The sequence below is a fragment of the Aspergillus bombycis genome, assembly GCF_001792695.1.
Source record: "Aspergillus bombycis strain NRRL26010 chromosome Unknown contig00002, whole genome shotgun sequence".
NCBI lineage: Eukaryota > Fungi > Ascomycota > Eurotiomycetes > Eurotiales > Aspergillaceae > Aspergillus > Aspergillus bombycis.
The window spans coordinates 50,154-61,504 of NW_019170004.1; the positions used below are offsets into that span (position 1 = coordinate 50,154).

At 50.3% G+C, this 11,351-nt stretch overlaps 5 protein-coding genes across 5 annotated transcripts; 2 read left to right on the forward strand and 3 right to left on the reverse strand.

Moving 5' to 3' along the window:
- Positions 1–1,513: 1,513 nt before the first annotated feature.
- ABOM_000435 (beclin 1) lies at positions 1,514–3,161 on the reverse strand (the record flags this gene model as incomplete). Its single annotated transcript, XM_022527565.1, has 2 exons — positions 1,514–3,006; positions 3,077–3,161. The coding sequence occupies 2 exons, from the start codon at positions 3,159–3,161 to the stop codon at positions 1,514–1,516; spliced, it is 1,578 nt and encodes a 525-aa protein (XP_022394391.1).
- Positions 3,162–3,745: 584 nt separating this feature from the next.
- ABOM_000436 (Myb-like DNA-binding domain protein) lies at positions 3,746–5,440 on the forward strand (the record flags this gene model as incomplete). Its single annotated transcript, XM_022527566.1, has 1 exon — positions 3,746–5,440. The coding sequence occupies one exon, from the start codon at positions 3,746–3,748 to the stop codon at positions 5,438–5,440; it is 1,695 nt and encodes a 564-aa protein (XP_022394388.1).
- A 432-nt stretch (positions 5,441–5,872) lies between these two features.
- On the reverse strand, positions 5,873–7,379 carry ABOM_000437 (putative cysteine synthase; the record flags this gene model as incomplete). The annotated part of the gene is made up of 5 exons (XM_022527567.1): positions 5,873–6,000; positions 6,058–6,731; positions 6,797–6,915; positions 6,965–7,024; positions 7,083–7,379. The coding sequence occupies 5 exons, from the start codon at positions 7,377–7,379 to the stop codon at positions 5,873–5,875; spliced, it is 1,278 nt and encodes a 425-aa protein (XP_022394389.1).
- Positions 7,380–7,598: 219 nt separating this feature from the next.
- Positions 7,599–9,253, forward strand: ABOM_000438 (class I SAM-dependent methyltransferase; the record flags this gene model as incomplete). The annotated part of the gene is made up of 3 exons (XM_022527568.1): positions 7,599–7,929; positions 7,999–8,969; positions 9,044–9,253. The coding sequence occupies 3 exons, from the start codon at positions 7,599–7,601 to the stop codon at positions 9,251–9,253; spliced, it is 1,512 nt and encodes a 503-aa protein (XP_022394392.1).
- Positions 9,254–9,436: 183 nt separating this feature from the next.
- ABOM_000439 (indolepyruvate decarboxylase family protein) lies at positions 9,437–11,301 on the reverse strand (the record flags this gene model as incomplete). Its single annotated transcript, XM_022527569.1, has 2 exons — positions 9,437–10,987; positions 11,050–11,301. 2 exons carry the CDS (start codon positions 11,299–11,301, stop codon positions 9,437–9,439), a joined length of 1,803 nt encoding a protein of 600 aa, XP_022394393.1.
- Positions 11,302–11,351: the final 50 nt, after the last annotated feature.

Genomic DNA, 11,351 nt, shown 5'->3' on the forward strand with positions numbered 1-11,351 from the left:
TTGCCAGAGGTAGAGAACATAGATTATGTTTAGTGAACGGAATCCTCCCGCGACGCAACTATAGAGCAGTGGATTAAGGATCGGGCGAGAGTACTAACCTGACTCGACCAAGTTGTATCCAATACCGTACAAAACCATACAAAACGCTGGCGTTTTCTCTGTCTTTCTTATGCTTTTCTTTTTTCTTTTTTCTTTTCTCCCTCTAAAGGAACCAACCAAAGGATGCTAAAATATGCCCTAAGTATAGCCCGATGAAGACGTAAGGGCCAAGAAACAACAAAAATGGCAAGGCAGCCTGACAGTTACATTGATTCTGTGACCTCCTTCCTGTCACGCCGAGTCCAGGTTCCCTGTAAGTGTGGATCACAGGCCTGGAGAGACCGTCATATTGCTATTTTCTTTAGAGACACCAATAGCGTTAGAGGGGGGATTCGATTGTCAGCATTTTCATTGCGCACACACTTGTTTGGGGGGTTCTCTATAACAAATAAATAAATTAAATAAAAAGGGAAAAATCAGAGAGAATAAAGAACAAAGAGGCCAAGGTAACAGGATTCTTCCTCGTGCGCCGTGTGCCCGGGAGCGGGCCGAAACATGCCTGGTCGACGTGTAGGATCTACGCAACCGTCTGTATACATCGACAGTCCCAGCGCCATGGATCTACCGAGTCCGTCTCAAGTTGGCTGATTCCTTAGTGTTCTTTGTTGTCATTACATGAGCATCCCTGTTCCGTATATGTTCTCCTCCATGTGCCTTGTTGCCCCAAGTGCGTTGACATAACTAAGTCGAGGGGTTCTGAGCTAAATAGCGCGAAAGAGACCAAGAATCGGTATGCGCAGAGACGAATGTGGATAACCTCAGCCCGTGTTGTTTGTCATGGGGAATAGCGAGCGGTCACGTCGTCGCTCTTGGAGGAGCAGCTAAGTGATGATCTCCCGCCACCTTTACTCTGTCTAGTGGCGTCAGGGTGAGCCCCGTTGTTGTCACAAGACATACTCCGTCAGATGGCTGTGGTTTCATGCCTCCTCCACTCTTCCTTCTCTAGTTTGAGGCCTTATACCTTTCTTTTTCTCCCCCTTCCTGGCATTTTTACCATAGTAATAGTGATGTCATAGCCCGACCATATTTCAGATCCAACGAGATAGATGGGCATAATGGCAAAGGTACTTCACGATACCGCCAATGATCCGCCGGCTTAAGAGCGGCATGAGTCCGATGCAAGGGCGATGAAATGTCGAGCATTCTGTATGGTCTCGAGAGACAAATATACAGTTAGCCCACCATTAAGGCCGAACGCTGTAGTAACCTTGTCTTAGTATTCACTGAGCTTCTTTCGGAAATGAACACTGGCAGAGGGCCGCATTATCCAAATCTGTCCACTGTATAGGTTACCGGAATAAGGGCCCTTGTCTGCCCGCGGCGATAGCCTGACACTAGTGCTCGTTGAAAGGGATAAGTTAGTCGCGTGTTTGCTATGGCTAAGCGCCTTTGTATCTTCATCTATATTACAGTCTTATTTGTCTGCAGAACCAACTGCGGCTGCAATGTTAGCAGAATTATTGGAGCCAGCGCTAGCAACATTGCTTGCATGGGCTAGCAAGAACTTGCAACAGGTCAGTGTGTATTTGCAAGCACGAGTCCAAGTCTCGTCATTATTGTGAAAGCCCAGTTTGATACTCGCATCTCCGATTTTATCTCGTTTGATAGCATATGGAAGCTTCAAGCCCGGAGTGGTCATTCCGGTATGGCCTCGTCGATTCGATGGCATCGGAGCTGGCGTGTTCTCCACAAATTCCCCAAGCTGACGTAGGCACTCCAGAAAGGCCACCATTCCTGCATCGAACCGGCGGTGAAGCCAAGGAAGGTTGAGTGGCAGGTCGCCAGAGGAGAACAAGTCCAAGGTGGTAATCTTGGGCGGCGCTGACGGAGTCGCGCTACCCCCACCGATGGTGGACTGTGCTGGTGATCCCCGTGGATATTCTATTTTCTCAATTTTGGACATCGACCCCATTGGCTTGAGTTGGTACCCTTGAAATTCAAAGCCCAATTTATCCGCGATGGTGGCCAGCAATAAGGCTGTCTGGCCCCAAGCTGCGTTAATCTCCGGCCAGTCTACGGATGGGTTTGTGAGGCGTCCAAGTCGCAAGCCGTTTATAGTTCCAAAGTACCCGTCATGGCCAATGCAGAAAGCATCATTATAAACATTAGTCCGTTGCAGTCTTTCAAGCTGCCGCGAGTCATGGTCGTATCTCATATTAAGAGCATCCCGCTCATTTTGGAAATCGGCCAATGTTAGAGAAAAGGTGTTGCGGTCGCGCCAAAACCCTTCCTCTTCGAGGTCTAATTGACGAGCCTCCTCTTCAAGGCCAGCTATCTCTTCATCCAAGGCTGCTTTCTCCTCTTCCAGTGCTACAAGCTCTGCGAACGCAGCCTCCTCCGCCTCTAACATTTCCTTCAGGGACTTTTCAGCCGCTTCAAGTTCCTCGGCCGTTGGTACAGATGAATTGAGATTCCGTAAGAACGAAATATAAGCATCTCGCTCCTTCGTAGCATCTACCAGCCGTTTCTGGAGCCCGTTCACAAGCATTTCCGTGCATTCAGTGCAGATCGGATGGTCAATGTCAGAGCGAGAGGAAATGATTTCAAAGAGGCGGCTCGTTCGTTCAACTTGGTCCGCAAATGATCCGTCGTCTATTTCACGATCAGCATTTTGAGTGCCGAGGGGTCGTTTGCCTTTCGGGGTGCTGTCGCCATTAACACCAATTGTCGCATGCGGTGGCCCGACTTGAGACTCCGTAAGCATAACGAAGGACATGTTCCCACTGTCCCCTCGTCCCAGTCTAGGTGGATTGTTCTGGTTACTGCCGGCTTGGCGCGGTGCAGGAATGGATCTTCGATAAACTGGAGATGTAACTTTCTTGGACACACGGTCGTACAGGTCTCGCCGTTCTTGAGGAAACGAATTTCTGGAGGAAGAGGCGGTCCCCTGCTCCGGTAGGGTTTTACCTGTCGAGCCTTAATAGATTAGTTACGCTGTATAAGGAATCCAAGCTATGCAAATCAAATGTGACTATACTGGTAAGCAGATCGAAGGCAGCTGGATTGAGCGACTCCAGAGAGCCATCCAGCTTCAACTGAGTTCGACATTTTTGGCAGTACATGTTGGTAGTTGTTTGAAGATGCCCTTCCATTCATTATGGGGACATGAAATACCATCAAGGCATGCGACGTTTGATTGTTTGCTTGATAGAATTAGGAATGATGTGCGGCACGGGAACCCGTTCGCGGAGAGACGTCATGCGGCGATCCCGTGCCAACGGCGCGTGTTTTGGTGTCCGCCTGCAAAAAAAGCTGAAGCCTCGACCTTTGGTCAGCTTAATTCTGTAGGATGGGCTATCATACAATTAACAATCACATTTACTAGCAGTAGCATTGTCGCAAGCTTTGAATCTAGGTAGCTACTTCCTAACACCAAATTGTTCTCCAGTTACGCTGTTTATGCCTAAGACAATTAATTCTTGCCACATCTTCCCCTCCAGCTCCATGAGTCGGTAGGTAACACTATGACGTTGTCCGTCCGCATTACAATGTGTATCTTTCCAAATTACTAATTTCTTCCTTTGCAGTAGAGTAACGTGTCAATTGTCTTTCCTATCCTTCCCTCTATAGCCATACAGGCCACAGCTAAGCCTCTATTATTCTATCGTGTTTCACGCTCAAAACGTGTTTCTATAGGAACAGTATGATGACGGAGAGACCACTCAAGAGACCTCGATTGTCCTTTGCTACCGGCACAGATGACGAGCCAGGTGATATAGACCTACAAGAAGCCCGCGCGCAAAACGATCAACGTCTCAAATCGATCTTCGAGGGTATTTTCGAAAAATACGGCAAAGACTTTACGGATGTGGGAGATGAGATTGATTTACAAACCGGAAAAATAGTGGTGGATAATGGACATATTCAGGGAATGGAAGATGAGGACGATACTGGTGAAGAAGCCCCTTGGCTGTTTGACACGGAAAATTCCGCACTAGATGATGCAGCTACGGCGCACAATATCTCTCAATACTCGGAAACAGAGGCTGGTGGTGACCTTCTGGAAGAGGATAACACATATCTTCAACACCCACAAGCAGCAACACAGCTTCAAGCGGGGCCAAACCTCAGTGGACCTTGGGAGAGCAGAGAGAGTGAGGCGTTGAGCGCCGAGTCAGATGTCGACGAAGATAGGTCTAGTGTGGATTCTCTGTTGGATACAGCACTAAGTGTCCAGAATGGCCCGGACGATCCCGTTCGGCGAAAAAACCTGATGGATACGGACGAGGTCGTTACAAAAAAAGCAAAACCTACGGCTGAGACATCCACCCAATCTCAAATCCTGCAGAAACACAGCTCTATAGAAGCGGTGGATTCAGTGTGGCGCGTCCCTAGAATTAGTGGCAAATTCTCTACGCCTCCATTGAGCAGATCACGACCACCAGTTTCTTTCAATGCCGTACGGTCCGCATCTCCACCCGGAGCAGGCTCTATCTGGGCACTGCCCGGGAAGTCCAGGCGTACTACCGACATTACGAAAAGGAGATCCGCAAGGAAACACGAAAGCAGCCAGCACAAGTGGAAGCCCCAATCTAGTCCGATTATGTGCGACTGGTCTTTCGCAGAGACACCGGATGGAAACGAATCTGACGACCCCTTACAGGAAAACTATCAGCCATCGCCTACGCCGAAAGGGGGGCTAAAAATTAGAGGGAAACGACTCGGACCGGATACTCCCAGTCGTAGGAAGGATCTAGTTGATGATTGCAAGGTATCTCCTCTGCGAGATGATCCTGCCTCTCGGCTCCACCAAACTTCACTCAACTCCGCGGAAGATCAGCGCGACACTACGGAAGCAGCAAATCAACCAGAGACCACCGCTAACAACGTGGCTTTGGATACGCAGCTTGTAACCAAGAGCGATACTAAAATTCATGATATCTCGATGGAAGTTACACAGGACCCAAAAATCACACCGATTGGGTATCAGCCCAAACCGCAGGATTCCACTAGCCCCAGCAAGCGTACCAGAACGACTATTACACCAGATGAAGCGAGACTGATTGTGGTTTTGAAACAAGTTCAGGGGAAAAAATGGAAGGAGATTTTAGATCGTTTACCGTGGAAAAAACTGGCGCAACTTGTCCAATGGAATCACTTACACTGGAATGAGCGCCGGGCGAACCCACCTCCACTGTCCAAGCCTTGGTCGAGTACGGAGCGAGAGACTCTCCATGACCTCAAGGACCAACGCGGCCTTACATGGCATGCAATCCGTACAAGGTTGCCTGGTCGATCTCTCGCGGAGATAGAATTTGAGCTTCTGATACTCTGGGTTGGTGATGATGTTTGGAACACCGAACAACAGGATGGGATTGCACCATCTTTCAGCATGGAATAGTGATTAGATGGATCTGAGGGCCTCTGTTTCTGAGCCACATCACAGTCTCTCAACAGGAGCGGCGAGGATCCAGGCCACAAGATCCGTCAGGCTGCCCCACGGCATCCTACTTATGGAGTCACTCATAATCTAGTATAAAGACGAATCAGTTGACTCTCATTTCCTGAGGTCTCGAACGTCGTGGGGCAATCCAGCCTGCAGCTGAAACCCAACAGGTGAAGCATGCTAGTGACTGCCCTGCATAAGACCGGGTATTACCGGCCACTGGAGGTCAGAAAACCCCCGAGTAGCGCCTTCAAAGAGACTGTGCTAAGCGTGCTTCAGGCCCCACAGCCGCTCGGCGATAAGTCCTATATCACACATAATATAGTGTACAATAGACGAATCTTTATTGGTCATCCTTTGCGTTCAAAACGTCCTCCAGTTTTGTGTCTACCGCCCCGCCGACATCCCCGGCCCTAGCCAGAATCTTGAAAGATGTCTAGAGCCAGAATCAGATAGGACTGTGACGATTCTGTGGCCCGGACCAAGTTTCATGGCCGTCTTGACCGCTGCAAAGCCTAGAGCAGAAATCAGTATACCGAAGCGTAGGGAAAGGAGACAAAAGAAACACCTACAATTAACAGCACTACTGCTACCAATGAAGATGCCATCCTTTTCTACCAGCCACCGGGCCATTGCTAAGGCCTGAGCATCTGTCACTCTAACAGCATCATCAACCAGCTCCTTTCCTGCTTCAAAATTGGCCGTCACACGGTTGATTCCAATACCCTCGACAATAGTGTCAACTTGCCGCCGTCTTCTAGTACCTTCTTTCTCTTTTAAATCGAACATCACGCCATAGTGGACTCTGTTGTAAAGTCCACTGCCCTGTGGATCTGCAAGCACAACACTTAAATGAGGAATTCGCGGCTTCAAGAAGCGCGCTACACCAGAGATTGTGCCTCCGGTTCCAGCTCCTGCAACAAATGCATCAAGTCTGCCGTTGCACTGAGCGTAGATCTCGGGGCCCGTGCCATTGAAATGAGCCCTCCAGTTAGCTTCGTTCTCAAATTGATCTGCAAAGAAGCCTCTCCCCGGTTTAGGCCCCGAAAACTCTGGAGGATCGGGCATCAAAGGTTCTAAATTTGACTTTGTAGTAGAAGTGGCTGTATGGACATTCGCCAGGGCTCGTGCTCGATTAACAAAGTTTTCCTTTTCCACGATTGGTGCAGGCGGAACACGATCCACAATTGCACCGAGTTTGAGAAGCAGGTTTGATTTCTCAATGGCTTGATCAGATGGCATACAGCTATGTCATAATTAGTTCAAGATACTGCGGGTTAGAGGTGAGAATTATATAGACAGTTTACTCACATATGAGCCAGATAGCCCTTTGCACGGGCCAGCGTGGCCAACGATATACCAGTTGAACCAGAAGTGCCCTCGTAAATTGTATCTCCAGAATGGGGTGTCAAGATATCTCGCTCCTCAGCCTGGACAAACATTAGGGCAATGTACAAAGAACCGAATAACAGGACATACAAGTTCGATCATGCTCAGTGCGACACGGTCTTTGGAGCTTTGGCCAGCTCCGTTCAAAAACTAGCACTAAGTTAGCAAGCGTTGTATGTTTGGAAAAGTAGAGGTAAGGAAAACATACTTCTGCCTTTCCCAGTATCTCACATCCCGTAGCTTCGGACAAGGATTTGATTCGGAACAAGGGAGTATTTCCTATACAACCCTCAATCCCCTCTACAATCACCGGAGGCCCGGGCCTAGCTGCTAGAACATCTGCAGGAAGATCCTGTAGGTCACTTCCGAACTGATCATGACGTCGAGCTCGATATTCTCGGAGGCGTTGTTCTAGCTCCGGATAGAGAAGATCCTTGAATCCTAGCGTCAAGAGGGCCCCAGCTATGAAGGCCGTGCCTATGTATACACGCGAACGGTCATTCATATTTGGAATTGGACAACCCAGAAGTAAGAGTATTCCTTTCTTCAATGACCGCGAGGAAGAAAGTTACGCAATTGAAGGTCGCGCGGGAGGAACGCCGGAGAAAACGCTCGGGCCACACCCGACGTTAAGCAGTTGCAGGTCGTTTCTCTCCGTCTTGCTCTCACAACGCAACTTGCGACTCTGGTTAGTTCCCTTCCACTGCTGTCAATTCATCTGCCCATGGACTCCCCAGTCCTCAGTCAGCTGTTCCGGCAACTGTTCCGGCATCCTGCCTGTCAGTCACTTCGGTCCTCATCTGCCCTCGCAGGCCGCAGGCCGCAGTGCATTCGATTATCCACACCACGTCAACAATGCCGTCCCTTTCTCACGCGACGTTCGGCAGCCAGGCGGAAGAATGTCGACGATGGCATGAATTGGAATAAACGGGGCGACTACCCGAAAGATATTGAAGAGGAGTTGAAGGAATTCCCGCTTGTTACAGCCAAAGACCTGCGTCATCGGCGGGAGCGGCCGCGACAGGTGAAGATGTTGACTAGAGAATTCATTGACGGTATGTTCTCACCAATACACCGCAAATGCTGGGTACTGTTACTCATGATCTTTCTAAAAATCACTCTAGACAGTCTATATAATCCCCACTATGGTTACTTCTCAAAGCATGCGACTATTTTCAGTCCCGGTGAACCATTCGATTTCAATAGTATCGAGGACGGGCCAGCGTTCCATCGGATGTTAGGGGACCGGTATACAGAATTTGAGGACCGCTTAGATGAGACACAACCGGATATAGCTCGTCAGCTGTGGCACACACCCACGGAACTTTTCCGGCCCTACTACGGAGAGACGGTCGCCCGGTACCTGGTATCGAACTACAAACTGACACTGTACCCCTACCACGATCTGATAATATATGAGATGGGCGCCGGAAACGGAACCATGATGATCAACATACTGGATTTCATCCGCGACACAGATTACGAAGTCTACCAGCGCACCAAGTTCAAGATCATCGAGATCTCGTCCAACCTTGCGGGACTCCAAATGAAGAACCTGATGGATTCGATCAACGCCGCAGGCCATCTGGATCACGTCGAGATCATCAACAAGTCCATCTTCGACTGGGATACATACGTGCACTCCCCATGCTTCTTCCTTGCCCTCGAGGTCATCGACAACTTCTCCCACGATGCGATCCGCTACGACACCGCGACGGAACTCCCCCAGCAGGGTGGAGTGCTCATCGATGCGGATGGCGAATTTCATGAATACTACAATGCACAGTTGGACCCCGTAGCCTCGCGGTTTCTCCGGGTGAGACAAGCCGCTGCACGCCGCGAATTCCCTAGTCCGTTGGGCCCCAGGCTCACTCGCGGTCTGCGCAAGTCCGTGCCCTTCCAGCGTTCTTTCACTCTCCCTGAATATATTCCCACCCGACTCATGCAATTCTTCGACATCCTGGACACTTATTTCCCGGGACACCGGCTCGTCGCCAGTGATTTCAGTAGTCTGCCGGATGCCGTTCCGGGTATAAATGCGCCCGTCGTACAGACCCGGTACAAGCGCCGGACTGTGCCGGTGTCTACTCCATTTGTACGTCTTTCTTATCCCTAGATTGTATAAGTATATTGCGAAGAATTAATTACTAATGAAACTTCGCGCAACAGGTACACCAGGGATACTTTGATATCTTCTTCCCTACGGACTTCAATGTCGTCGAGGACCTTTACCGGGCCACTACCGGGAAGTTAACCCAGGTCATGAGCCATGAAGATTTTGTACGCCGCTGGGCATATATCGAAGACACTGAGACGAGAAGCGGTGAGAACCCGCTGTTGACCTGGTACAAAAACGCCAGCATGTTGATGACGGTATAATGTATTAACACTGTATATGTGTTCGGAATGAATGGAAGCATATAAGTAGAAAGCAAAGAGAAGCATTCCCCGGCCTCATATATTGCCATTGTATCCTTGATCATATATACAGTACACACGGCCCAATCAGCCAGAACTCCATTAATCGATAAAGTGCCATATTCTCAACCAAATTCCCCCAAATCACAGTTTAGCTTGGCTATCTTGGGCACTATTTCCCTGCCATGCGAATCCAATCTTCTTCCCGATACCAGGCTCAACGATAAGGTTCACCACCGTGACCGTATCATTTGAGAATCCTTCCCGCGTAGCAGCTTCAAGTTCTTCCTCGGTACGAACGAAGTACCCCTTTCCACCGCACATGGTGGCCAGCATTTCGTACCGCGTTTCGTACAACAGACTGGTAGAGCGTAGTCCCTTCTTTCCGTCGTCTGATTTTGTGTCATTGGCTGCGGTCTGATCCTGCAGGGTCCTCCAGGCATCCTCTGTCGTGGTGTCTCCGTGGTAGATTCCAGAGTTGTTGACTACGTATATCAACGCGGGAATTCTGTAACGTGCCAAGGTCTCGATTTCCATGGCGCTGAAGCCGAATGCACTGTCGCCTTCCAGAGCTACGATCTTCTTGGGCCTGGTGCTGCCGGAGGGCGCGTTGTATGCTTCGTGGGCTGCAACTATGTATCCCATGCCAACGCCCATGGTGGCATATGTACCGGCATCAAGACGTTGACGGGGATGGCTGAGAGGGAACATCGAACGAGATATGTCCATAGTGTTGGCACCTTCTGAGACGTATACGACGTTCCCTTCTTCGAAGGGGGTCAACGAGTTCAGCGTAGACTTGATAATATGATAGGCGCGTTGATACGTCAGGGGGGTGCTCTGGGGCGTAGGTTGAAGCGCCGCTTTCTGGGCTTTTGCTTCGTTCTTCTTTGCTGCCTCGGCCAGGAGCGATGGGAACTGGCCTTCGGCGGGAGAAGGAGCGTACCGCCAACTTGACAGTGAGGATACCAACTGGTCCACAACTAGTTCGATGTCTCCAACGATACCTAGCTCCGCTGTACCGGCATTGCGCCCGATCTCTTCCGCACAGATGTCCACTTGGATGATCTTTGCTTTGGGGGACCATTTGGGTGCTTCACCGAAGTGCAGGATCCAGTTTAATCGTGCGCCGAGGACCAGGACTACGTCTGCCTGTTTCAAGGCAGTGCTGCGTGCACTAGACGCATTTAGTGGGTGGGAGTCCGGCACGACACCCTTGCCCATTGGCGTGGGTAAGAAGGGGATCTGCGTTTGCTCAACTAAGCGGCCGATTCCGGACTCTGCTCTCGCATATGCGGCACCTTTGCCGATGATTAAGAGCGGCGAGCGTGCCCTCTTTAGCAACTGGGTGGCCTTGAGGATCAATGCTGGGTCGCCGCTCGCCTTCGGCGGAGACGGTACTAGCAAGCGTTCTGGCTCTGGCAGACGAAATCCTGGAGCTGACTTGCCTTGGATGATATCGGCAGGTAAGTCGACAAAGGTCGGTCCGGGGCGACCATACCAGCAAGTCCTATAAGCGTTCTTCACAGCACCTGGGATGATATCAATCGACGACGTTCGCACCGCGAACTTAGTATGAGGTGTCAGGAAGGAAATGGCATCCATCTCTTGGAAGGCTCCCTTAGTGACAGCGGTCGTTTCGGCCGACCCGGCGAGAACAAGAAGTGGGAAGTTATTCGCGGAGGCATTGCCAATCTATTCAAGTATCGACGGTCAGTACGAGCCGGACAATGCTTCATATGCGGAGATGAACTTACCCCGGCCAATGTATGGAGAACACCCGGCCCTCCTACGACGAGACAGACACCTGGTCGCCCCGTCATATACCCATAGACGCTGGCTGCATAGCTGCATGCCTGCTCGTTGCGGAACGCTACAAAGCGAATGCCCAGGTTGATAGCTTCCTCGGCGATCTCCACCACCGGGATCCCTACAATGCCGAAGATAACATCAACGCCCACATCGCGCAGCGTCCGAGCGATCAGTTGAGCGCCTGTTGCCACGGCCATAGTCGCTATTTCTTCGATTCGATTAAGTTTGAAAAGATATCATAGAATGA